We start from the raw sequence: 27,802 nt of genomic DNA on the forward strand, positions 1-27,802 counted from the left end.
GCTGATCCACAAGTTACTAAAGTTACTCACTTTCGGTCATGACTGACATTCGGTCCGACTCTAAATAAACTAATATCCCGTAGTATATGTAACTCCTGTACACTAAACTGAGACATGTTGTGCTGAGAGAACTGTGAGCTCGAGCTGTTGATACTTCGCATGCTTGAATCACTGAACCGATACAACGAATCATCAGTACAATGAACTGAGAACTGTTTTTTTCGGACGCGTCCGAGAACCGATGAGCTGTTGATACTGCGCATGCTTGAATCACTGAACCGATACAGCGAATCATCAGTACACTGAACTGAGAACTGTTTCTTTCGGACGCGTCCGACATACTGAGAACCGATTAGCTGTTGATACTGCGCATGCGTGAACCTTCAAAGGAAATTATACATATTGGGATATGCATTTGTCTATTGTGTAGCCTATTTTTTTTGATTGGCTGATAAGTGGCGGGAGAGCGTGACAAAAGACCGACATGAGTGACACTCTCAATGCGTGACACTTGAGAGCTCTGAGGTCCATTAAGACATTAAGGTTATGAAGAGATAAGGTGGACTAAAGTTTCTTGTTTTGGTCAGCATCATCATCACTACTTAATCCGAGCCTCCAATACCGGAAGCAGAAATCAGACTCCTTTAGATCTCTGTTGATGGACTTTTCGACCTCCATAAACGCGCCCGTCAAGTCTGCCGAGGGCGGAAGGCGTCCTGCGGCACAAATTATAACACCCTACATAGTGCACCTATAAAGGGAGGCTTATTTTCGCTGACGTCACATAGCCACATCACCAACCCGGAAGTGAGACCTGAGCTTTACAGCAACTGACCAAGTGAGTATCAAAACAACACAAAACAAAAGACAGACTTTATGAAAAATTACACAGAGAGAGAGAGAGAGAGAGAAAGAAAGAAAGAGAGTGAGAGAGAGAGAGTGAGAGAGAGAGAGAGAGAGATAGAGAGAGAGAAAGTGAGAGAGAGAGAGAGAAAGAAAGAGAGAGATAGATATATAGAGAGAGAAAAAGAGAGAGAAGCAATTATAAAAAAAAACCTGACTTTGTGTTTATTTATGTTTACATTAAGTAAGTTTCTTAAAGCTGCAGTGATTGTAATATTGTAACTCCACCAGTCTGAGTGTAATTATGTGTCATTCAGATACTAAACCTGTCTTTCTTTCTGTAAGCTGAGGCTCCACTCAGCAGATCTGTTACCTTTTATATCCATATCTTGTTTAAACACCAGAAATGTAGAAAACAGCATCTAAATTACTGAGTTAATGAAACAGGATGATTAATGAAGGAATGAATAAATGCCTCTTGGTTATATGTCAAAACTATGATTGTATAAGTGTTGTTCGGTTTGTATAAGTTAAAATTAAATAACAAAAAAAGTTATCTGAACAGGTAGAACTGGACAGTTATGCTTAGTTATGCCTAATGAAGGTTCAATAGAGATGACATTCTGCAAGGAAACAGAAGTACTTTATATTTCATGGGGTTTATTGTACACTTAGTGTTAAAAAAAATATCTTTGAATATCTGTGATGCTGTAACGAAGGTAAAAAACACTCATAACCACACACACACACACACACACTCTTTCTCTCTCACACACAGACATACAAATACACTCACACACACACACTCATAGAGGCCCATCGGTGGGGGGGGTTAAACTGGAGGATTATGTACTGTATAAGTTTGACCTTTAATATTCAGTACAATATGCTTGTGCAGGTAATAACCAGGTTGGACAAGTCTTTTGTGAACACGACTTTATAGGGAATGTTAAAATAAGACATTAATATAATTTAAAAGGATAGAACAAGAGCAATAATAAAAAGGTGTTGTAAGAAACAAAAAATATATGAAAATAAAATGATGAGGGTGAGAAGATCTTAATGAAGAAGTTTATTCCAGCATAGCAGTGACAAAATACATGAAGTACTTCGTGTTCATTGGAGTCGAGAAGAACACAGGACAAACCATGCTCAAGCTTTTTATACTGTTTTACATCTTTGTGGTTTAAATAGGGTTTCCTTTTAAATGTGTATTGAGCGTAAGAACTAAGTGTCTTTTATGACCTTGTTGTCTAGCCGGATGTCTTTAAATGTTCATCATCGTCATGTATACCTTGGCTTGGTATTGTTACAATTGTTATCACACAAATGGTCACTTTAAATGTTAATCACGGTCACGTAAACCCTTTGTTAGTGGCGGTCCCTGATGTCCTGCTGCCGCTCCCATACTAACGGTTTAATCAAGTTTATTCATTTAGAGTTCTAAACGCATTAAATTATGATACTTAAACCTTTTTAGGAATTAGCTCTTTCCAATGTGTATCTTGGAGTGGAATCTGGGTCTATACAAGCTGTAATTTTTTACAGTATGTATGTCAACCATCTTCTTTGAACAATCAGAAATATACATTTAGCTTTTATAAGCAGGAAACAGCATTTTATTTTGCCCAGGGAAGATATGTGTATAGTTGTGGTTAGAACAGTGTAATCATGGCAGGTGTAAAGTCTGGATGCAGCCTTACAGGCTAAGCAACCTTTTTTTTTTTTTTTTTTTAACACCTTCATCCTCTAGAGCATTATGCCCTGTAGCTGACTGATCACTAATCCTAACAGCCATGCTCAAACATCTAGTGGAGAATTGTAATAGGATGTTCAGTACACTGGGGCTCACATACTTTTGACCATACAGTGTATTATCCATGCATCTTGAGTCTTGTGATCTGTGCTGGTGTAAATAATGTCGGTGGTTGTGAGGACATTGGAGGTATTGTTTAGCAGCAGTGACTAAAGACTATGACTAAGTTTATTATTTATTTGGATTTCTTTAGCCATGGCACAGTTTGAGAAAGTATCCCAGAAATCTGCTTGCCATCCCAAACCAAACGGACTGACTTTGCAGTACGGTACAGCAGGGTTTCGCACCACTGCAAATCATTTGGATCACGTGATGTTCCGCATGGGTTTGTTGGCCACGCTGAGGTCCAAAAAAACCAAGTCCACCATTGGTGTCATGGTCACTGCCTCTCACAATCCAGAGGTGGGTAGTGTTACACAAACAGCAAAGTTTCTCTTTCTGAAAAGTTATACATGTTCGTATTATACATATATATATATATAGATAGATAGATATAGATATATAGATATATAGATGACTGTAGACACATTTCCCTGTATTTCTTGCATGTTCTGCTTCTCAGGAGGACAACGGTGTGAAGCTGATTGACCCAATGGGGGAGATGGTGACTCCAGCTTGGGAAGGCTATGCCACTGTGCTGGCTAATGCAGATCAGGAAGATTTGTGCAGTGTACTTGGTGATATCATTGGGAAAGAATCCATCGACATGAGCGAGGCCGCAAACGTCGTCACTGGCCGTGACACTAGGTATCTAACACGTAACACGTTCACTCTGTACAGTATTTATTATTCTTTTTCTTAGCAGATTAATAGTTTACAAACTGAACGGATATACGTTCTGCCACTCAGGCCAAGCAGCGAGAACCTGTCCCGGGCCGTGTTGGATGGGGTTTCCTGTTTACAAGGCCATAGTCATGGTGTGCTTTCAAATAAGTACATTTTGCTTTTCTTTAAACAGATCAGTGTGGTTCTAAAAACCATTTTTAATTTAGAATTTAATTGTCACATTCACAACGGTACACAGTAAGATTACAGATGAGTAACAACATGCTTTATCGACTGTCTGCGGCATGAAAATAGAATAAATAAATAATTTTTTTTAAATAAAATAACAAAAGAATTACCTATACAACTCCCATTCATTTGATGGGTTTTTAAATGTATTTATATTTTCACTTTTTCACGTCTGTGTGTCAATGTGTGTGTGTATTTAAGACTACGGCCTGGTGACCACACCTCAGCTGCATTACATGGTTCTATGTCGCAACACCAATGGCCGCTACGGTACCGCTACAATACAAGGATATTATGAGAAACTCTCCAAGGCTTTCATTGAGCTCACAAAGAATGTAAGATTTCAAACGTTCATAATCGAAAATTGGAGTGTATTTGCAAGGATTTGTTGAAGACTTCCTCGATATTTGACACTCAGAGATTTATTAGTTTGGCATAATGCACTTTAAGCATAAAGCTGTTCCTGAACCTGACCGTGATACTGACAAATGTAAGCTAGCTGTAGCTGTTGGAGTAAATGCAAACAAAATGCATGATAAAGTCTAAATTCAGCCAAGTTTATCTAGACTGACACACACCATCTCATGCCTGCTCTCGTCTCCCAGGCCCCGAAACGCACGGATGACCAGAAGAGGCTGCTGGTGGATGGGGCCAATGGGATCGGAGCATTAAAGATACGAGAAATAGAGGTGTTTCTCAAGTCCGAGCTGCTGGTGGAGCTCTTTAATGACGGCAGCAGCGGCAGACTTAACTATCTGTGTGGAGCTGATTATGTGAAAGTTCAGCAGAAACCTCCACAAGGTATGTGACGGTGTTTAGTATTGTTTCCCTACTGGCTCAAGTAATGACCAAAACACTCAGACACAGGAATTACAAAGTAGTTACAGCTGCTGAATGGAAGAATTTTACCTTCTGCTTGAGGAGGAATATTTCATGACCGGAAAAGCAAAACCTATCCAAATATTGTACATAATGAATACTAATGCTATTAACATGGGTGTTTAACACCGTGCCTGTGCAAACACCTCCCTCTGTTAAGTAGCAGACTCCTCTTACTGGTTGCATAAATCATCTCACCAAATTAGAGAACAAATGAAATGATAAATTCTTAAAATTCTAAATTCTAATACTAAATATGGAACTACTTCTGAAATTTGGGCACAGCAATTCATCCTCATAGCTTCACTCAATACATGAATGTTTATATATATATATATATATATATATATATATATATATATATATATATATATATATATATATATATATATACACACTCTCACTGTCTCTCTCTCTGTCTCTCGCTGTTTCTCTCTCTCTCTGTGTCTCTCTCTCTGTCTCTCACTCTCTCTCACTCTCTCACTGTCTCTCTCTCTGTCTCTCTCTCTGTTTCTCTCTCTGTCTCTCGCTGTTTCTCTCTCTCTCTGTGTCTCTCTCTCTGTCTCTCACTCTCTCTCATTGTCTCTCTCTCTGTCTCTCTCTGTCTCTCTCTCTGTTTCTCTCTCTGTCTCTCGCTGTTTCTCTCTCTCTCTGTGTCTCTCTCTCTGTCTCTCACTCTCTCTCACTGTCTCTCTCTCTGTCTCTCGCTGTTTCTCTCTCTCTCTGTGTCTCTCTCTCTGTCTCTCACTCTCTCTCACTCTCTCACTGTCTCTCTCTCTGTCTCTCTCTCTGTTTCTCTCTCTGTCTCTCGCTGTTTCTCTCTCTCTCTGTGTCTCTCTCTCTGTCTCTCACTCTCTCTCATTGTCTCTCTCTCTGTCTCTCTCTGTCTCTCTCTCTGTTTCTCTCTCTGTCTCTCGCTGTTTCTCTCTCTCTCTGTGTCTCTCTCACTCTCTCTCACTGTCTCTCTCTCTGTCTCTCTCGCTGTTTCTCTCTCTCTCTGTGTCTCTCTCTCTGTCTCTCACTCTCTCTCACTCTCTCTCACTGTCTCTCTCTCTGTCTCTCGCTGTTTCTCTCTCTCTCTCTCTGTGTCTCTCTCTCTGTCTCTCACTCTCTCACTGTCTCTCTCTCTGTCTCTCTCGCTGTTTCTCTCTCTCTGTGTCTCTCTCTCTGTCTCTCACTCTCTCTCACTGTCTCTCTCTCTGTCTCTCACTGTCTCTCTCTCTCTCTCTCTCTCTCTCTCTCTCTCTCTCTCTCTCTCTCTCTCACTGTCTCACTCTCTCTCACTGTCTCACTCTCTCTCACTGTCTCTCTCTCTCTCTCTCTCTCTCTCTCTCTCTCTCTCTCTCTCTCTCTCTCTCTCTCTAGGTATGGATATGACGGCGGGTCAGCGCTGCTGCTCCTTTGACGGTGATGCTGATCGCATCGTTTACTATTACAAGGACTCTGCTGGACACTTCCATCTTTTGGACGGAGATAAAATTGCTACTCTCATTAGCACATACCTCAAGGAGCTTTTGACACAGGTAGAAACCACACACACGGTCATACATCCTGTACGAAACTTCCAAACCGCTCTTAATCACATGAACTGAGATATCAGGAAGGGACAGTTGTACGCATAACTACAGTGTATTTACGTACATTGTCTCTGGATGCTGTGTCACTATAACACGCTCCCTAAGTTCTGTTTCAGTGACTAGGCAGGTCTGTTAACTATCAACCCTAACATGTCAAATCTTTATCCTGACTTGTGATCATTGTGTGTTTGTTTGTATAGGCAGGGCTGAATCTGCAGGTTGCTGTGGTTCAGACAGCGTATGCCAATGGAAGCTCTACACAGTACCTTGAAAACGTCATGAAGGTGTTTTATCGCATTATTTGACATGATATTTCTAAACAGTAATGTTGTAATCTGTTCCTTCAGGATTTCATGGGTTTTTTGCTTTGTTTGTGTGTAAAACTACTTGAATCGGTCAAATCCCAAACACAGGATTCTTCTTTTAAACTGCTAACAGTGAAGTCGCTGAAAATCAAAACCGCTGAAAATCTGCCGTAAATCTTGGTGTTCACCTAATATTGTGGAGTCTTCTTGATTTGTGCATTGATTTATACAACTGTGAAATTCTGAAGCAAGGACTGTATTAGTATTAGTATTATTACAGTGTAATTTGTTGCTACTACAAGTCTTTTGCCTTTTAATCTTCGCTCTCAGGTTTCAGTGTGCTGCACGAAGACAGGAGTGAAGCATCTCCATCACGCCGCTCAGGAATTCGACGTCGGAGTTTATTTTGAAGCCAACGGCCATGGAACGGTGAGCGTAGAAACACAATGCCTACAACAATTGCTGTTCTTGATAAGAAGATTTTGAGGAGAGAGAAAGCTTAACGTTAAGGAACGACTCCAGCTTGTAACGGCAGTTCTTTTTGCTGGTGTGTTTAAGGTTCTGTTCAGTAAAAAAAGGCAGAGGAGAAGATCCAGCAGCTAGCCAAAGACCCGAACGCAAGCGATGAGCAGAAACATGCAGCAAAGCTTCTGGAGAACACTGTGAACCTCATCAACCAGGTAAGCTCCTGGTGAACGAATAACAGAATTTAAACAATGTTGTCAGCTTTATGGCTTAAAAATTGTTCCTTGGGCGAATATTAATACTGAAACGGATACGTTTATTTCTCTCATTTCTGCCACAGGCTACAGGTGATGCCATTTCAGATATGCTGCTGATTGAAGCAGTGTTGGCTATCAGAGGGATAACTGTTCAGGATTGGGATGCCATATACTCAGACCTGCCCAATCGCCAGCTCAAAGTCAAGGTCTGTGAGCCACTTTTCAGCACTTTCTGCTTCATTCCAGTAACATAATGTTGTTTCTTTAGGTACGTTCTAAAGAAGCAAGCAACTTCTAAATGAAGAAAGGTTCAAGGGGGTAAATACTTATGCACAGCACTGTATATAGAGCAACTTTTGATGCAAAATATGAATGGGTTTGTTCACTTTTAAAGTTCCTGTGAAGTACCTTTGTTCTGTTCTCTAGGAAGTCAGGGCGGAAGTTGAAGATGAAGTTGCCCCGCCCCCTTTTTAATAGCTTACCCCACAGCCCGGGCTAAGCTGTAATTGACCGAGCATTTAATTGAGCAATAAATGTGATAAGTGCAGAATGATGTCATCAAAACTGTTGATTTGTCCTTGTGGTCGAGAGAGAGTGTACATTTTGAACGCATAGATCTTTTAAATGTAAAGTTTGTTGTCCTTGAAATGAAAAGCTCATAGATAACTTTGATATGACTCTGATATTGTTGATATGATTATGTGTTTGTCCACAAATCGTTTCTTCCTGAATGCTGACGTGTAGGTTATAGTGGTGTTTTTTCACTATAGGTAGCGGACAGGCGTGTGATAGACACAACAGATGCAGAGCGTAAGGCAGTAACACCAGCAGGACTACAAGAGTCCATAGATGCTCTGGTCAAGAAGTACAAACAAGCCAGAGCCTTTGTCCGACCCTCTGGCACTGAGGATGTGGTCAGAGTGTATGCTGAAGCTGACACGCAGGTACACACACGCTCGCACACGCTCCCGTCACACACACGCTCCCGTCACACACACGCTCCCGTCACACACGCTCACACACACGCTCCCATCACACACGCTCACACACACGCTCCCGTCACACACACGCTCCCGTCACACACACACTCCCGTCACACATGCTCACACACACACGCTCCCGTCACACATGCTCACACACACGCTCACACACACACGCTCCCGTCACACATGCTCACACACACGCTCCCGTCACACACACACTCCCGTCACACACGCTCACACACACGCTCCCGTCACACACGCTCACACACACGCTCCCGTCACACACGCTCCCATCACACACGCTCACACACACGCTCCCGTCACACACGCTCACACACACGCTCCCGTCACACACGCTCACACACACGCTCCCGTCACACACGCTCACACACACGCTCCCGTCACACACGCTCACACACACGCTCCCGTCACACACGCTCACACACACGCTCACACACACGCTCCCGTCACACACGCTCACACACACGCTCCAGTCACACACATGCTCACACACATGCTCACACACACGCTCCCGTCACACACGCTCACACACACGCTCCCGTCACACACATGCTCACACACACGCTCCCGTCACACACATGCTCACACACACGCTCCCGTCACACACACGCTCACACACACGCTCCCGTCACACACACGCTTACACACACGCTCACACACACGCTCCCGTCACACACACGCTCACACACACGCTCCCGTCACACACACGCTCACACACACGCTCCCGTCACACAGGCGCTCCCGTCACACAGGCGCTCCCGTCACACAGGCGCTCCCGTCACACACTCACACACACCCTTCATACATCCTACACTGCATACACGCTTCAGTCAAACACACTTCCCTGTAAACACGCTCCCAATCTCGCTGTCACAAAATCACCCTTTTCTGCTCCATGTCAGACGTACAGTTATATGAATGTGTGTTTGTGTGTACAGGAGAGTGTCGATGGCTTGGCACATCAAGTGAGTCTGGCAGTATATCGACTAGCTGGAGGAGTTGGAGAAGAGCCCAAGCCTTTAAAGTGATGCTGAGTGACATAAACACTACATTAATAGATGATTCAGATGATCTTCTGATTTGATGCCGATGCTGCACTTCAATGTTTGCACTTTGCCTTCATGTTTTTATGAACTGTGAAAAAAATATTTTTTTGTACTATGATATTAAAGAAAAAAGAAGAAATCTTTGAAATCAGCAATAAAAGATAATGATATCATAATATTGTCAGATTGCTTTTTGTCATCAGGGGCAATAACTTTGAGATTCAGGAACAGATGCTTTGCGGTCATGTTTATTTCAGGCATGTGGTTAAAAGCTAGAATACATTTCATTAGCGGTTTAGTCTTCACACACCGGCACCATGAGGTGAGTTTTATTTGTCACATCTCTGATACACAGCTCATTCTCCTCTTTACTAACAATCACAATTAGAAAAGGAATAACGTGTATGAGTGTAAAATCATCTAAGGTGATACGGAAATGTAAAGATCTGATGATGATGTAGTAATGAATGGCTAGTGGAGGGAAGAAATGAACACATATAGTAGAGAGATATCTAGTGTGAGGTCAGGTTACTCTTCTGTCTCGTCTGCTGCTCCGGAGATGGTGATGGTGCGCTCTTGTGTGTCTTTCTGGATGACGTCCTCGTCTGTCTTAACTGTTCTAAACAAAAGTTCGATAGCGTCAAGAAATGCTACACAGAATCATAATGCGTGTCACGTATTAAATCAACAGGATGATCGGAATCGTAATTATATCTATTTTCACTTAGTTTAGTACTTCAGTTCCCCTTAGAAAGCGCCATAAAATTTGTAGATGTAACTCTGAAGACAAAATAATAAGCAGCATCTTGCTCAAAAGTTTTCACACCCCTGGGTCTTAATGTATCGTGTTGCCTTTACTTGAACTGATTTATTTATGTAGATTCAGTTTGTCTATAGAACTTTATGTAAATATATGTGATGTGAAATAGGTTATTCAGGAGAAAACTACATTTAAAAAAATCCGTAACATGTTACGTAACAAACTTATGACCCCATCTCTATATCATGGCTATATGAATGCATTCACACTGTGTGATCACCAGGATACTTTTACCTAATGAGGACGGTCTTCCTCTCTGTCAGTTCTACGGCCTGCTCGTGAGAGAATTCCTCCTTAGTTTCCTGGTTGCCGTTAGAAGACTGCGATGGCTTGAAGGCCACTGCAGCTGCTCCACCAGCCGGTTCAGCCAAGGCTCCACTCACCCTCACCCCTGAGGTGCTGAGACTCGCCGAGATGCTGGCACTCATCAGAGACATGCCTTGCACCATTGTTGACAAACGGGAGTCCTCGCCTTCGATCAGCTTCCTGAAGAAGCAAAACAAAGGGCACTGATTTACTGTGGACACAATTCTCCTTGTCCTCAATATTGTTTTAAGGTAGAATTGTCAATATTTCTCTGTCATACTTTCATACAAAGTACAAGCATGATAAATAATAATTAACTGGATCAGAATGCTATTTTGTGTTTGTTTAAGTCTTCCATTAGTCATTTTAGAGACACTTGTGGAATCATTATGGTAACAGTAGGAGCAATGAGGACGGAGCTTCGTGAATGGAGTCGGATCAATGAGTTAAAAAAAAAGGTCTAATGATCCATCCTGATTTTTCAACTTACTGAAAATTCTGCAGTTAAAGTAAGTACTCTGTGTGATTGTGTAGCAAAAGAAAATACAGGATATGGGGACACACTGACGTCATGTAACGGAAGAGGGCATTGTTGCCTAGTAACGCACACCCCCACCTCATACAAATGCTTCATTGCATTTCAGCTTTTCTTTATTTCTTAATCATTTATACGTGTTCATTTCATTGTGACTTCATTCCTTCATGCAAGAAACTGGGAAATATAAGGCAGGTGAACACGTGGCCATGGATTTACTCTACCTGTAGGTGGTGATCTCGATCTCAAGAGCCATCTTCACATTGAGGAGATCCTGATATTCTTTCAGCAGCAGAGTGATCTTCTCTTTCACTGTCTTCATTTCCAGCTTCAGAGCCTCGATACGGGCCTAAAAAGCACACCACCGTGAGCACGGATTAGCAATAATCAGCCTTAAAGCTTTCTGTTTTTTTCCGAATAAAACAAATAGACTCTTTCAGACAGTTCTGTTTTATCATTTACATCTCTCTATCTTAATATAATGTTTAATGTGTTTCAAATACATCCGCTTTATTCTCACCTGTAAATCTTCTTCCTCCTTTTTGTATTTCTCTTGGTTGTCACGGATCTGAGCCAGCAAAGTCTCATACCTGTTGTTAAGTGAATCCAGCTCCCGCTGTTTGTTCTGAATCTATGGACACAAACACAGATGGAGATGGAGATGGAGAATGAGATGAGATGAGCTGAGAGTAAAGTATAGAGTAGAGAAATGTACTAACATCTTTCTTGTAGCCCACAACTTCTTCTCTAATTCCCCGTACGGATTCCACATGTCTTGCTGATGCCGTGTTCAAGTCCTGGAATTTGGTCTTGTACCAGGCATCCATTTCCTGATGATGATCAGATAAAAGTAACAGACACAGAAGAAGCAGAGGTCACTTATTCTGAGGTAAATCAAAGTGCCACTAAGGAATGGAAGAGGAAAAAAATATTTAAGCAAAATATATCCTGCAGAGATCACCGCTCAAAGCATAACACATTCAATCTGTGTTTGGGGTAAATGTTTTCTACCTGTAGGTTCCGGGCGGCGATGCTGTCGTACTGGGACTGGATCTCTTTGAGGGCAGATGCAAGGTCAGGAAGAGCGAAGGCCACTTCGACTTTAGATACAGTTTCATAAATCTGAGCCATCAGTTCCTCGATTTCCTGAACAAGTAGGTTGTTATGATTTAAAATATGTTTAAAATAATAGAAATGAGGGGGCACGGTGGCTTAGTGGTTAGCACATTCGCCTCACACCTCCAGGGTCGGGGTTCGATTCCCGCCTCCACCTTGTGTGTGTGGAGTTTGCATGTTCTCCCCGTGCCTCGGGGGTTTCCTCCGGGTACTCCGGTTTCCTCCCCCGGTCCAAAGACATGCATGGTAGGTTGATTGGCATCTCTGGAAAATTGTCCCTAGTGTGTGATTGCGTGAGTGAATGAGTGTGTGTGTGTGCCCTGCGATGGGTTGGCACTCCGTCCAGGGTGTATCCTGCCTTGATGCCCGATGACGCCTGAGATAGGCACAGGCTCCCCGTGACCCGAGGTAGTTCGGATAAGCGGTAGAAGATGAATGAATGAATGAATGAATAATAGAAATGCAGAAAATCATTCAGCTATCCATCCATTTTCTGTGCCACTTCTCCTACACAGGGATTATGGGGTATATGTGACAGCAGAAATTCGGTGTGTACTTGAAACAGCTACCTGTTTGTGAATCCTCTGAAGGAACTCCATCTCCACCTCAAGGTTCTCTAACTGTTTCTCCAGAGCAATGCGGGCTGCAGTGGCAGCATCCACATCCTGTCAGGCAAACCAGCAATGCATTCCATTACATTTTATTTGAAGGATATTGTCATTTAATTAACACTCAGGTGTTATCAGCATTATCAGAATTCCATAAGAGGTTGATAAAATGTTTATAGCCATGAGTCATTTTTCATGTGAAGCCATTGATGAAAGTTCTGGGCTATGTGTCACAGGAATTTGAGTTAGATATGATTCGATATTGTTAGCATCACTACTGAACTCACAGGCTTGAATGCTTCAATGTCCTGTTCTGCCTTTTTCCTGGCTTCCAGTGCCTCCTCATACCTGGACTTGATCATCTCCAGCTGCGCAGTCATGGCCTCCTTAGCAGCGATGGCAAGATCCTTCAGGAAAGAGTTGTGCGTTACTGCAAATCAACAACTTTAATAACAACATGCTGACTGAGAAAAGGTTTTTTTTTTTATTTTTAATTTTGCGTTCTCTGCTTACCCTCTGGGCTCTCATCTGGTCAGCGACCCTCCTGAGTTCTCTCAACTGCTCCTCATACATCATACGCAAGCCTGAGGGCTTCACATAGCGGCCCTTCAGGGCTTCAATCTCAGTCTCAAGCAGTTTGTTTTGCTGCTCCAGAGTACGCACCTGCAAATACATGGATCCAAATTAATTACAGGCGTACTTAAGTAAAGCAGGGAAAGGTGAGTGGAGACAGCTTCTAACGTAAACACTTCTAACGTATGTTACCTTTTCAATGTAGACAGCCAGGCGGTCATTGAGGGTGATCATCTCCTGTCTTTCACTTGTGCGTGTGGTTAGATAGTCCTGGTTGGCAGCAGAAGCAGCTTCCAGATCCAGTGCACCTCCGCGACCCATACCAGCACACAGAGCACTCATACTCACACTTCTGAAAGAGTATAGAAAGAAAAGAAAGAAAACAATAATATAGACTGAAATGCGAGTAAAGTTGATTAGAAGAAGTAGTTACAACATATCTATTAGAGTAAATATAGTAGGTGTAAAGTAAGAGAAGGAAGAGAGAAGTGTACTGTAAAGTAGATGTAGTGTAGAGCAGAGAAAGAGTACATTCAGTGTGGAGTGGCAGTAGAGAGAGAATAGAGTAACAGAGTAATGTAGAGAAGTAAAGTGAGGATTGAAGAGTAGAGTAAGGTATCGTACTGTAGACTTGGGATCACAGTACAGTAATGTAGAGTTGAATAATACAGAGTAAAATAGAGCAGAAGTAGATTAGATTAGAGTATATAGACTGAGTGTAGAGTACAATAATGTACACAAGAGTAATGTAGAGTAGGTTGAGAACAGGCCAGAGTACAATACAATACAATACTAGTAGTAGTTCATTATATAGATGAGAAAACACAGTGGTGTTACCCGGTGAGGCGTGCACTGCGGGTGCCGGATGTAGCCCTTCGCACGCTGCGGCTGTAGCTGGCGGACCGGTGGCGGGTTTCACGTCTGCGTGGGCTTGGGCTCGAGACACGGATATGGCAGGTAGAAGATGAGGAGGCGAGGCCTTCAAAATGCCTCCGGTACGAGGAGATGCGCTCTGGGCTGCGACTCATGGTGAGGCTGGAGTTTCCCTTCCCAACTGCTGCACTGGAGATAAAGAGCTGGAACTGTTTTGTGTCGCTCCTCAGTCCCGGAGGCAGTTTATATATCCGCCTCAGCCTGATTGAGGAATGTCGAGTCTCAGTTTAACACCAAGATGAACCACTCAACCATCTAACGCATCTTTGCGAAGAAGATTTTCCCTGCTAGAAATAGACAGAATAACTGGCATCCATACGATAACTGTGCTGTGCATAACTGTGCTCCATCAGGAGAAATACTCAAAACATGGTAATCAGATATACGACCAAAAGTTTGTGTTCACCTGATTGTCACCTGACTTATATGTGCTTATTAAACATCACATTCTATATAATATACAGGTGCATCTCAATAAATGAGAATGTCATGGAAAAGTCCGTTTATTTCAGTAATTCAACTCAAATAGTGAAACTCATGTATTATATAAATTCAGAACACACAGACTGAAGTAGTTTCAGTCTTTGGTACTTTTAATTGTGATGATTTTGGCTCACATTTAACAAAAACCCACCAATTCAAAAAATCTCAAAAAATTACAATATAGTGACATGCCAATCAGCTAATCAACTCAAAACACCACCAAAGGTTTCCTGAGCCATCAAAATGGTCTCTCAATTTGGTTCACGATCATGGGGAGTCATGACTGTTGATCTGACAGTTGTCCAGAAGACAATCATTGACACCCTTTACAAGAAGGGTAAGCCACAAACATTTATTGGCTGTTCACAGAGTGCTGTATCCAAGACTGTTAACAGAAAGTTGAGTGAAAGGAAAAAGTGTGGAAGAAGAAGATGCACAAAGAACCGAGAGAACCGCAGCCTTGAGAGGCTTTTCAAGCAAACTCCATTCAGGAATTTGTGTGAACTTCTGAAGGAATGGACCGAGGCTGGGGTCAAGACATCGAGAGCCACCACACACAGACATGTCAAGGAAATAAGCCACTCCTGAACCACTCCTGCCCAGGGGTCTAAAATTCTCTTTTCAGATGAGAGCAAGTTTTGTATTTCATTTGGAAACCATGGTCTTAGAGTCTGGAGGAAGACTGGAGAAGCTGACAAGCTTTTTAAAGATGCTGATGGTTTTAGATAATTAGTGGGTTTTTGTTAAATGTGAGCCAAAATCATCACAATTAAAAGTACCAAAGACTTAAACTACTTCAGTCTGAATTTATAAAATACACAAGTTTCAATATTTGAGTTGAATATATACATATATAGCTGTATATATTTATTCCCTTTGCTCTTATTATGCGCTCCATTCTTCTGTGAAGGCTATGAAATGTGTCTGTGGGGATTAGTGATCATTCAGCTACAAGAACATTAGTGAGATCAGACACTGATGTTGGAGTGTGTCTGTGGGGATTAGTGATCATTCAGCTACAGGAGCATTAGTGAGATCAGACACTGATGTTGGAGTGTGTCTGTGGGGATTAGTGATCATTCAGCTACAGGAGCATTAGTGAGATCAGACACTGATGTTGGAGTGTGTCTGTGGGGATTAGTGATCATTCAGCTACAGGAGTGTTAGTGAGATCAGACACTGATGTTGGAGTGCGCCTGTGGGGATTAGTGATCATTCAGCTACAGGAGCAGTAGTGAGATCAGACACTGATGTTGGAGTGTGTCTGTGGGGATTAGTGATCATTCAGCTACAGGGGCATTAGTGAGATCAGACACTGATGTTGGAGTGCGCCTGTGGGGATTAGTGATCATTCAGCTACAGGAGCAGTAGTGAGATCAGACACTGATGTTGGAGTGTGTCTGTGGGGATTAGTGATCATTCAGCTACAGGAGCATTCGTGAGATCAGACACTGATGTTGGAGTGTGTCTGTGGGGATTAGTGATCATTCAGCTACAGGAGCATTAGTGAGATCAGACACTGATGTTGGAGTGTGTCTGTAGGGATTAGTGATCATTCAGCTACAGGAGCATTCGTGAGATCAGACACTGATGTTGGAGTGTGTCTGTGGGGATTAGTGATCATTCAGTTACAGGAGCATTAGTGAGATCAGACACTGATGTTGGAGTGTGTCTGTGGGGATTAGTGATCATTCAGCTACAGGAGCATTAGTGAGATCAGACACTGATGTTGGAGTGTGTCTGTGGGGATTAGTGATCATTCAGTTACAGGAGCATTAGTGAGATCAGACACTGATGTTGGAGCGTGTCTGTGGGGATTAGTGATCATTCAGTTACAGGAGCATTAGTGAGATCAGACACTGATGTTGGAGCGTGTCTGTGGGGATTAGTGATCATTCAGCTACAGGAGCATTAGTGAGAAAGGTGTTCAGTGGGGTTGAGTCAGTTCAAAAACCTTCAGAACACAATCATTACAGCACAAAATGGTCATTAGACATCATTACTTTCCCACCAGTTTCAGCATACAAATCTGTGCGGAACCATATTTAGGACTGTTGTTCCCCATCCGGACATATTCCGGTGGAACGGAGAATAGTCGGAGTGTTTTATTAGGTGCTCCGATATTTGCAGTGAACCCGGAGCGTCTTTCTCTTTTTCTTAGAATTTTCAATTAATTTAAAGTCCAATTCTCTACCTCGGTTCGATAACAATGGCAGGGAACTTCTGGCAGAGTTCACATTAGTAAGTGTTTTTACTGTACGAGTATTTTTATATAACTTTAGCATGTTGACCTAGCATGTTGTTGTGGTGGCTAAGCAACGAGCTGCGTCCCGTATGTCGCTGTTTGTAGAGGAATAACGTGTAATACGTGACTGTGTCGTGTGCCGTGAGAGTCGTGTATGACAGATACGTCTGTTTAGAAACACGTCAGCATTCAGTCATTACTCTGCGAAGCGAAAAAGCTCGTTATTGTTGACTAAATCCTGCTAACGCAGGTGAAGAAAGCAGCCCTGAGACGAGTTGTGTCTCTAAACATCAACTCTGATTTACTTCATCTACAGATTCGTCATTTTCACCGAATAGAAATCGTGTGTAATGATAACTGGAGCTATAGAAATGTGCAGTCTTTAATATAAAAATATAAATTATATGAGGCACAAGTCAGATTTATGTATTTATTCATTTATTTACTAATTCATTCATTCATTCATTCATTACCTGGGATGTTTTTTTTTTCTTTGTCAGAATCTATGTACACAGTCATTTTTTTTTTATTTCTTACGTGTACATCTAACCTGTAAAACATATCGAACATGATGATAATATGATGATGGTTTAAGCCATGACCTCAGGTTAAAGTTTTTATGTGGCTGAGCAAAACCTTTCAGGAGATCTGACTTCTGATCTGATTGTGTTTGCACTTCCTGTCAGTCATTTTATTCTGTGCTTGAGGTGAAATTCACACCTACAACCAGTAAAACCTCCCCAAAAGCACCTCCTCAGCTGCAGTTTCAACTCTGTTTTCTTCTCAAGTACCAGTTTCTTCCCTGTTTACAGAGTGATGTCAAATCACTGTGAGCTCTCACAGTATGAACTATAAATATAACAGTATTGACTTTTTACAGTTACAGACACACTATTTGTCACACTATTTTAGATCACTGTTTGAGAATCAACATTAGCACTACCATCAACTTTAGCCAACATGTCAATTGTCACAAGGTAAGACATGACATTAATACAACTCGCAGATTATCCCTTCCAAGCCACCAGGACTGTAGCAAAATAGACTTTTTGCGGGTTCAGTCTGTGTTCCAGTTCATCCCAGAGGTGTTCAGTAGGGTTGAGTCAGAGTCAGGGCTCGGTGCAGGACACTCGATTACTTCCACTCCAACATTAACATTAACATTAACCATGTCTTCATGGAGCTCAGGAGCTTTGTGCATATATTTGGCCATATAGTGCAGTCATTATTTATGTTAAACATTATTGTTCTTAATATTATTATGCAATAATATTCTTAATTATCTAGATCTTTGCTGTAAACCAATCGACCTCCGTTTCTGTTAGATACAAACTCTAAACCCATAAAAATATGAATAATTCTCTCAGTAGGAAGTGAAGCTTATTGGCTGGAAAAGTTGCTAATATTTTATGGCAAGCTTCAGTACACGTAAAGGATTATGGTCCCATCGATGTTCCTTACTGCACTGAATGATTGTGTGAAGTTCAGTAGTGGTTCAGGGTTCTTCTCATCAATGTCTTCTCGTCTGTTTCTAGCCTGCAGTGGGTGCTGGATAAGCAGGACCTCCTGAAAGAGCGTCAGAAAGACCTGAAGTTCCTCACAGAGGAGGAGTACTGGAAGCTGCAGATATTTTTTGCCAATGGTACAGAACAACTACACCATTTTTTACATTTGTTATACTAGACTCTGGTGTGCATGTTTGCTGTGGTGTCAGATTATCAGTGTGATAGCCTTATTGCTGAGGAAAAGTTTAAACAAACAAACAAAAAAACTTGTTGCGGATTTCCCTGTGAAACTCGTCTGATCCGAATAGACCTTATTTTCATTTTAATATGTATATAAACTGTAAAGAGACGTTCTTAGCTCCTAGATTACATCTGAGGTTTTGGTGCCTTTTCAGTGATCCAGGCTTTGGGAGAGCACCTGAAACTTCGACAGCAGGTCATCGCCACGGCAACCGTTTACTTCAAACGCTTTTATGCCAGGTGAGTGTCCATGGCGTTTCCATGGCGACCTAGCTGAAAGCTTTGGGTAATCCAGAGTAGGGTTGCAAAGGGGTGGAAAGTTTCCGGTATATTTCCATAAACTTTCCATGGGAACTCAATCTGGGGAATTTTGGAAAATTACTATTTTTAATGTTTTTGAAAGAAGGCTTTTTAAAATAAATAAATAAATAGTTATATCGTGAAATATTATTACGGTTCAAAATAATGGTTTTTCTAATATACTCCTGTGATTAAAGCTGTATTTTCAGCATCAATACTCCAGTCTTTAGTGTCACACGATCCTTCAGAAATCATTCTAATATGCTAATTTATTATCAATGTTGAAAACAGTTGTGCTGCTTAATATTTTTTTAGGAACCTGTGATACTTTTTTTTCACGATTCTTTGATAAATAAAAAGTTAAAAAGAACAGCATTTACTCCAAATTGAAATCTTTTCTAACTATATAAATCTTTATTATCACTTTTAAGATCAGTTTAAGACATCTTGCTGAATAAAAGTATTAATTTCTTTAAAAAGGAAAAAAAAAAAGAGGAAAGAACAAAAAAGACCCCAAAACCTTGAACAGTAGTGTGTATTGTTACAAAAGATTTATATTTTAAATAAATTGTTCTTTGTTTTAATAAATCTGTTCATTTTTAAGTTTTACTTGCACTGTTCAAACCTGGATTCATTTGATCAAAAATCCTTCAGAAAACCTTCTAATATGAAGGATTTCTGATCAAATAAATGCAGGCTTGATGAGCGTGTTTCAAAAACATTAAAAATAGTAATGTGTCCAAACTAGTAATGTGTACAGTAATTCTGTATGATCACAGTAAACCTGGCAGAAAGAGCATCACAGCTTGAGCTAGCTACATGATGGCGAGCCTCATAAATTTTGCAAAATTTTACAACCCTAATCCAGAGTGACATTTATAATGTCATAATCTTTTCAATCAGTCATCTAATCATCAGCTTATTATTGTTGTTTGTTTGTTTGTTGTGACTTATTATTACTGTATTATTATTTGACAGGTACTCTCTGAAGAGCATCGACCCAGTGTTGATGGCTCCTACCTGTGTGTTTCTAGCATCTAAAGTTGAGGTAACAAAATATTTATCATTATTTATTCAGGGTGGTTTTAGAAACTCCTGCATGACTTTTAAAAAAAAAAATTCAGCTCTGTTTTTTTCTTCCCCCTTGTTTTTGTTGCAGGAATTCGGCGTTGTTTCAAACACCCGCCTTATTTCTGCAGCCACATCTGTGTGTAAGTGAAGAAATAAGGAATTTTCTGCCTATAAAATTATTATAGGTATCTGAAAATCAATGTTTTTTTGTCTCTTATCCCCGACTTTGCAGTGAAAACGCGATTCTCGTACGCCTTTCCTAAGGAGTTTCCATATCGGATGAACCATGTAAGTAACACTGGTTTTCTAAATCTAATTCATAATGGACTTTTGGAAAATTCTTACAGACCAGATCACATGATCAGACAGCTGTGTGTGTGTGTGTGTGTGTGTGTGGATCGTTCTCTATTCGCATATCCATGCATCACCATTAGACAGACGCACACACACACACTCCCAGATGCTATGGTGTGAAAATCTCATTGCTGTGGTGAAGTCGTGTGTCACCCTGGAAAAATGAGCTCGGCTCTTCAGTTACACACTCATGTGAAGTGTTTTGTGATGAGCAGTGAGGTTATCCTCATGACTTCGAGCTTGCTACGACATTTACGTACACACTTACTGGATACACAAGCGTGATGAGTGTAATTTGAAGCAGGATTAAAAAAAAATATATATATACTTTTCTAACTTCATCTCACAGAGAGTCACATGACCCGCTGCTCAGTAAGGTACCATCTCTAATAGTCAGACTGAAGCAGAGGTTTTAAGAGGGTTTATCATCAGTGTCCTGGGGAGGAAGATTGTTTCAGAGACTTTGGGTCAGATGTATGTGCTTAATGAAAAACTCACCTAAAAAAGGTGAACTGCTGGAAATGATCCCTTGGGTTCAATAAAAAAGATTTTTAAAACGTCACGGAATGAAATCTGTCTAATAAAACGATTCTAAATTGCCGTGTTGACATTTAAAACATCCGTAAATATCGGAACCTGACAAGGAACGTTAGTGATGCTGGAATAAAAATGACACAGTGTCACGTAAATACAACGATTATTGATGAGGCTGGGAAAAGAAGGCCAGGGGAGTGGTTAGAATCATGTGCACACACTTTCCAGGCCACATGTTATGACCGTCTCTTCCTTTCTCTCTAGATCTTAGAATGTGAGTTCTACCTCCTGGAGCTTATGGTTAGTGTGTCTCCGTTTCTCCAGTGTTTATAACTGTTCAGTAAATAGCGATGACTATATCTAACTGATATCCGTGACTATGTTTCAGGATTGCTGTCTGATCGTGTACCATCCCTACAGACCTTTACTGCAGTATGTGCAGGACATGGGGCAGGAGGACATGCTTCTGCCACTCGCATGGTGAGAACTGGTAGCGTAATACAGACCATAACACTCACGAGTCAGTGTAAAGCACCTCATGAAGTATTATCTGTGCTCGAAGCACAGACTTTTTTCTTGCTCTCTTGTGAGCTTACTTCCGTCATTTCATACATTATTTAAAGCTAGTAATTTCCCTTATTTTATTTTTTTTTTATTTTAATTTTTTTTTATTTATTTATTTTTTTAAAGTGTGAAAAAATAAGACATCACAAAATATTAGCTACACAAAGTTTGAGGTGGACCTAGTAGTTTTTTTTTTTTTTTTTCCTTCTTTTTTTTCTTTTCATTTAACTGACTAATAGATTTTATTTGTATAGCACCTTTTAATACATACTATGCAGCTCAAAGTGCTTCACATTAAACACAAAAAGAAAAGAAAAGAAAAAAGTTAAGAATAATACGAATCATTTTTATTTAATCATCCTGAATGTCGTTTCATGGATGTTACATTTCCCCACTCGACATCCTTAGGTTCTTTTAACGTTATGGGGGAAGTCTGTGTTTTTACGTGCGATGACAACAGGAAGTGAGCTTAAATCACCCGCGCATGAACATGCACTCTCTGACATCATTAATGGAGTCACACAACCTCGGTCATGTCTGTCTTTGCCTCCGCAGGAGGATCGTGAACGACACGTACAGAACAGACCTGTGCCTGCTCTACCCTCCCTTCATGATAGCTCTGGGTAACTCCTCCTTTGTGGTGTTGAACGTTGTCACCTTTTATGTGCACTTTCATCCTCACTGTATAGAGACTCTCTTGTACTGAACACAGTTTATATAAACGTACATACACGGTTACATGCATTTTACACGGGGTAGCAAATATTGTTATTTACCTACTGCCAGGAATCTGTGAAGGCTTGGATTAGGTTTTGGATGTGTCTCAATCAGCTCACTGGCTCTCTAGATGGTGAATCAGGATATCGTGCACAGGAGTTTCCTCATCAGTCAATTTAAAAACACAATCATAAATATTTAACATTTTGTGTCCTATTCATTTTATAACCATACACCTTTCTGTCATGGCACTTCAAGCAAACTTCTCTAAGCTAGCTAGTGGATTTTAAGCACTTAAAAGTTAAACTGTATATAGAATACAGTATAATCAAATAAAGTAACACTAACGTACAGTAGTGTGAAAAACTGTTGGCCCCCTTCCTGATTTTGTATTTTATTGCACTTTTGTCACACTTTAATGTTTCAGGTCAAACAAATGTAAATATTTGTCAAAGGATAACAAGTAAACACAACATGCAGTTTTTAAATGAAGGTTTTTATTATTAAGGAAAAACTAAATCCAAACCTACATGGCCCTGTGTGAAAGTGTTTGCCCCCAAACCTAAGGCCATCCTTAAAAATATTCTTGTTTGCCGTAACCCGACCGACCCTGTCAATTTAGGACCGACTCAATTTTTTTATTTTTTTTTGCTTTAAGTCCGACCGACTTGCCGTTAAGACTGTTAAATTTGCGTTAAGACCGACCTTTTTTTTTTACTCTTCAAACAACTAATACAAATTCTATTGTTCGAAAATCTATTGCACGAATCGATTGGACCAACCAACACAAGTTTCGAAAACGAAAATAGGAAATTGATTTTAACGGCCTTCTCTCGGAGCGCGTCCAGGTTTTTTTTTTTTTGGAACGCGTCACAAAGCAACTGCAGCTTCGGACACACGCATAATAGCAAATAACACTTCTGCACAATGTTTCTCTTTTTACAACAGAAATGTGAATGGTGTGTTCGACCGAAGGCACGGGTTGAAGACCCAGTCAGTGACGTCACGATATGCTAATACCTACGTAATCACCATCATCAAAATTGTACTGTTTTTTTAACATTGAAACTTGAAGAAAAAAAAAAAAATAGACCTACCTACCGACCCTTTTTTTTTTTACTGTTACTGCAAACAAAATATTTTTAAGGATGGCCTAATAACTGTTTGTGCCGCCCTTAGCATCAAGAACTGCAATCAAGCGTTGGTGATAACTTGCAATGAGTCTGTTGCAGCGCTGTGGAGGAATTTTGGTCCACTCATCTTTGCAGAATTATTGTAATTCAGCCACATTGGAAGGTTTTCAAGCATGAACTGCCTTTAAGGTCCTGCCACAGCATCTCAATAGGATTCAGGTCAGGACTTTGACTCGGCCACTCAAGTCTTCATTTTGTTTTTCTTCAGCCATTCAGAGGAGGACTTGCTGGTATTTTTTAGATCATTGTCCTGCTGCAGAACCCAAGTTCGCTTCAGCTTGAGGTCATGAACAGATGTCTGCACATTGTCCTTCAGGATTTTTTGGTAGACAGCAGAATTCATGGTTCCATTTATCACAGCAAGTCTTCCAGGTCCTGAAGCAGCAAAACATGTTGGTATAATGTTCTTTTTCTGAAATGCAGTGTTACTTTTACACCAGATGTAATGGGACACACACCTTCCAGAAAGTTCAACTTTTGTCTCGTCAGTCCACAGAGTATTTTCCCAAAAGTCTTGAGGATCATCAAGATGTTTTCTGGCAAATCTGAGATGAGACTTTATGATCTTTTTGCTCAGCAGCGGATTTCATCTTGGGACTCTGCCATACAGGTCATTTTTGCCCAGTCTCTTTCTTATAGTGGAGTCATGAACACTGACCTTAACTAAGGCAGTTCTTTTAAATGTTGTTGTGGGGTCTTTTGTGACATCGTTTTGTGAGTCATCGCTGCGCTCTTGGGGTAATTCTGGTCAGACAGCCGCTCCTGAGAAGGTTCACCACTGTTCCGTGTTCTCACCATTTGTGGATAATTGCTCTCACTGTGGTTTGCTGGAGTCCCAAAGCTTTAGAAATGGCTTTATAACCTTTTCCAGACTGATAGATCTCAAGTTTTCTTTTCAGACTGATAGATCTTCTTTCTCATTTGTTCTGAATGTAATCAGGCCTGGGTTTGGCTAGAGAAATTAAACTCTGGTGTGATAAACCACATTTAAGTTATGTTTTAACAGGGGGGCAAACACTATCACACAGGGCCATGTGGGTTTGCATTTTGTTTTCCCTTAATAATAAATACCTTCATTTAAAAACTGCTTGTTGTGTTTACTTGTTATCTTTGACAAATATTTACATTTGTTTGATGATTTGGAACATTAAAGTGTGACAAAAAAAAAAAATCAGGAATGGGCAAGCTATACCACTGTATATCATTTAATCATTTGAGAGCTTCAACAACAATAACAAGCTGCTAATGTTTGTAGATTAAGCTGGTTAAGAATTTGGTTCATCCACCTTTTTTTTTTTTTTCCCAGTCCAGTTATTTTCAGTAACGGAACATTTGATTTTTGCGCATATTAACCTTGAAATCTTAAAACTAAACTGTTTGTTCTGTGCTTCAGCGTGTTTGCACGTGGCGTGCGTCGTGCAGCAGAAGGACGCCCGGCAGTGGTTTGCTGAACTCTCTGTGGATATGGATAAGGTAGGAGGATATTACTTTCATTTTTGGCAGTTGACGAGACTGTAATGTTACTCTAGCCCTTTCACACAGCTTTTTGCATACAAAATCTACACTAATCCCAGAAGCCGATAAACTGCTGTATTCATAACTCACTTTCATTGTGTGCCGTGTTATTTCCTTATTATTTATGGAGTACAGTGCAGTTAATTATGCTTCAGTTCATGCAAGTGTTGATTTTAAACCGTACCACGCTTTTCTCCGACACTGTGATTTGGCACAGATCCTGGAGATTATTCGTGTAATCTTGAAGCTGTATGATCAGTGGAAGAACTTTGATGACCGGAAAGAAATGCCAACCGTGCTAAACAAGGTGCCTAAACCCAAGCCACCACCCAACAGGTACTAAACAACTGCCGATCCTGACTACGTGCTGGCAAATACACAACTACTAACTCAGCCCAGGCCAGTGCAGAAATTATGCTACGTTCACATGTACAGCGTTCCTACTATTGGTTGCCATAGTGATAACATTTCTCAGTGGTTGAAGCGACTAGCATTGCAAATCTTGAGGGAAATTTTGGTTTTTGCCAAAATTCAGCATTGTTTACGTGCCATACCATACGAAATGAAGCAGAAGCAGTGTGTGTTCTTTGCCACTTATCACATTCACTCTACTATCTTTACTCCCATTGGTTGTCACTGCACCCAGTCACTCTGTATTTGTATAAAGTTGCTGTGTGTGATCGCAGCCTACGGCCAGGAGTAATATTTTTTTTCTCCCTATATTAATGTGAACCTAAGTAGATGATGTAGTGGAACAGGTTAAATTCATTCATTCTTTTGAATTTCTTGCCTGTAAATCACATTTAAGATTTTATTAGAGATGAAACATACTTTACTGCTAATGTATTTTTCTTCTCTTCTCTTTGGTCATTGTGCAGTGAGAATGAGCAGAGCGCTAATGGGAATCAGAGCAGCTCGTACAGCCAATCCTGAAGCTCCTCCTGCTGGAGCAGACAGCTACATGGACACAGAGAGCCCCACACACACACACACACTGCAGCACAACACAGAGCTCTGCTCAAGTCAAAATATGTTTGTTTTACAGACTGAGGAATAGTAGCCGTCTGGGTGAGCAGACATGATGCCAAGGTGTGAAGCAAATTTTTATTTACTGTGTGGATGCACAGCACTGGTGTCTTTGGTCTGGCTCATACAGCTGGTCATTTCGGCTACACACACACACACACACACACACACCTGTGTGTTCAACTCAATTGCTCTCTCTGATCCTGACTTTCTTGAAGAAAAAAAAAACGTGTGTGTGTGTAAGAGTGTGTGTGTGTGTGTGTGTAAGAGTGTGTGTGTGTAAGAGTGTGTGTGTGTAAGAGTGTGTGTGTGTAAAAGAGTGTGTGTGTGTGTAAAAGAGTGTGTGTGTGTGTAAGAGTGTGTGTGTGTAAGAGTGTGTGTGTGTGTGTAAGAGTGTGTGTGTGTGTGTGTAAGAGTGTGTGTGTGTGTGTAAGAGTGTGTGTGTGTGTGTAAGAGTGTGTGTGTGTGTGTGTGTGTGTGTGTGTGTGTGTGTGTGTGTGTGTAAGAGTGTGTGTGTGTGTAAGAGTGTGTGTGTGTGTGTGTGTAAGAGTGTGTGTGTGTAAGTGAGTGAGTGTGTGTGTGTGTGTAAGAGTGTGTGTGTGTGTGTGTAAGAGTGTGTGTGTGTGTAAGAGTGTGTGTGTGTGTAAGTGTGTGTGTGTGTGTGTGTGTAAGAGTGTGTGTGTAAGAGTGTGTGTGTAAGAGTGTGTGTGTAAGAGTGTGTGTGTAAGAGTGTGTGTGTAAGAGTGTGTGTGTAAGAGTGTGTGTGTAAGAGTGTGTGTGTAAGAGTGTGTGTGTGTGTGTGTGTGTAAAAGAGTGTGTGTGTGTGTGTGTGTGTGTGTGTGTGTGTGTGTGTGTGTGTGTGTGTGTGTAAGAGTGTGTGTGTGTGTGTAAGAGTGTGTGTGTGTGTAAGAGTGTGTGTGAGTGAGTGAGTAAGAGTGAGTGTGTGTGTGTGTGTGTATGTGTGTGTGTGTGTGTGTGTGTGTGTAAGAGTGAGTGAGTGTGTGTGTGTGTGTGTGTGTGTGTGTGTGTAAGAGTGTGTGTGTGTGTGTGAGTGAGTGAGTAAGAGTGAGTGTGTGTGTGTGTGTGTATGTGTGTGTGTGTGTGTGTGTGTGTGTAAGAGTGAGTGAGTGTGTGTGTGTGTGTGTGTGTGTGTGTGTAAGAGTGTGTGTGTGTGTGTGTGTAAGAGTGTGTGTGATTTAGAGTACATGTCTCTTGTTGACCATATCACAGTTTGCATTCCTCAGGGACACGGCGGCTCTACACACATGGTGATCTTTTCGGACCTTGTACTGTGTTTAATTCCCTTCTGCTCAGATATTTCTCCTCTAGTTTGTTGCGGTCCGGCGTCGGCACTGTGAACGAGAGCGTACAGGTTTCCTTTCGAAGTGCTCGTTTACCATTTTCACCTGAAACTGCACTTGTATATATGCTTTGTAAATGTGTATGAAAATAAAAAAAATTTAATCTCATTTAGTTTCAATTTATTGCACTCATGCATATAAGTGCATAGACTTTTTATAATGTTCCCCATTATGGCTTGTCTTTAACGTCTTTAGAATTCGTTTATAAGGCAGTGTTTTTTTTTTCTAATCTGATTATTAGAGCTTTATAGTTTTTTGTTGTTTTTGTTCCGCTGGATTCATGAAGTCTCTCACTGATGCCTTGGGCCTGAAGCATTGGAAGACTTGGGTCGTGTTTGTCAGTACTTTTTTTTGGTGGGAAAGTTAGTAGCTAAAATACAACCCTGTGTGATCTAATGTTTTGATATTTTATTTGGGGGTGTAGATATAAGGTTAATACCTGTTGACCAGTCTGTCGGTGAACTGTGTGGTTTTAATTTTTTATTGAACATTTTAATTTGTTTGAACTTCTTGGGTGTTACAGACTGAATGCCTTACTCAATAAAGCTGCTGGCTGAAAAGTCAAACATGGAAGTATTTTCTTTATAGGTTTGACGT

General features: G+C 40.9%; 3 protein-coding genes across 3 annotated transcripts; 2 read left to right on the forward strand and 1 right to left on the reverse strand.

Moving 5' to 3' along the window:
* The first annotated feature begins 315 nt into the window (after positions 1-315).
* pgm3 (phosphoglucomutase 3) lies at positions 316-9,382 on the forward strand. The gene is given in 14 exon segments (XM_060889849.1): positions 316-838; positions 2,853-3,061; positions 3,222-3,406; positions 3,509-3,576; positions 3,875-4,008; positions 4,279-4,474; positions 5,918-6,075; positions 6,330-6,413; positions 6,765-6,863; positions 6,993-7,004; positions 7,007-7,114; positions 7,240-7,362; positions 7,927-8,100; positions 9,099-9,382. Coding segments are annotated over 13 exon segments (1,638 nt in total). The 5' UTR covers positions 316-838; positions 2,853-2,854; the 3' UTR covers positions 9,189-9,382.
* Positions 9,383-9,620: 238 nt separating this feature from the next.
* Positions 9,621-14,192, reverse strand: ngs (notochord granular surface). The gene is made up of 11 exons (XM_060889856.1): positions 14,002-14,192; positions 13,357-13,516; positions 13,105-13,254; positions 12,879-12,998; positions 12,553-12,648; positions 11,879-12,013; positions 11,587-11,697; positions 11,388-11,498; positions 11,092-11,216; positions 10,261-10,512; positions 9,621-9,825 (listed from the first exon to the last, which is right to left on the reverse strand). The coding sequence occupies exons 1-11, from the start codon at positions 14,190-14,192 to the stop codon at positions 9,735-9,737; spliced, it is 1,542 nt and encodes a 513-aa protein (XP_060745839.1). The 3' UTR covers positions 9,621-9,734.
* A 2,480-nt stretch (positions 14,193-16,672) lies between these two features.
* Positions 16,673-27,771, forward strand: ccnc (cyclin C). The gene is made up of 12 exons (XM_060889878.1): positions 16,673-16,821; positions 18,361-18,467; positions 18,726-18,810; positions 19,849-19,918; positions 20,030-20,081; positions 20,174-20,229; positions 21,094-21,129; positions 21,218-21,309; positions 21,949-22,016; positions 24,697-24,776; positions 25,036-25,154; positions 25,697-27,771. Exons 1-12 carry the CDS (start codon positions 16,790-16,792, stop codon positions 25,749-25,751), a joined length of 852 nt encoding a protein of 283 aa, XP_060745861.1. The 5' UTR covers positions 16,673-16,789; the 3' UTR covers positions 25,752-27,771.
* The last annotated feature ends 31 nt before the right edge of the window (positions 27,772-27,802 follow it).

Source organism: Tachysurus vachellii, chromosome 16 (genome assembly GCF_030014155.1).
Source record: "Tachysurus vachellii isolate PV-2020 chromosome 16, HZAU_Pvac_v1, whole genome shotgun sequence".
NCBI lineage: Eukaryota > Metazoa > Chordata > Actinopteri > Siluriformes > Bagridae > Tachysurus > Tachysurus vachellii.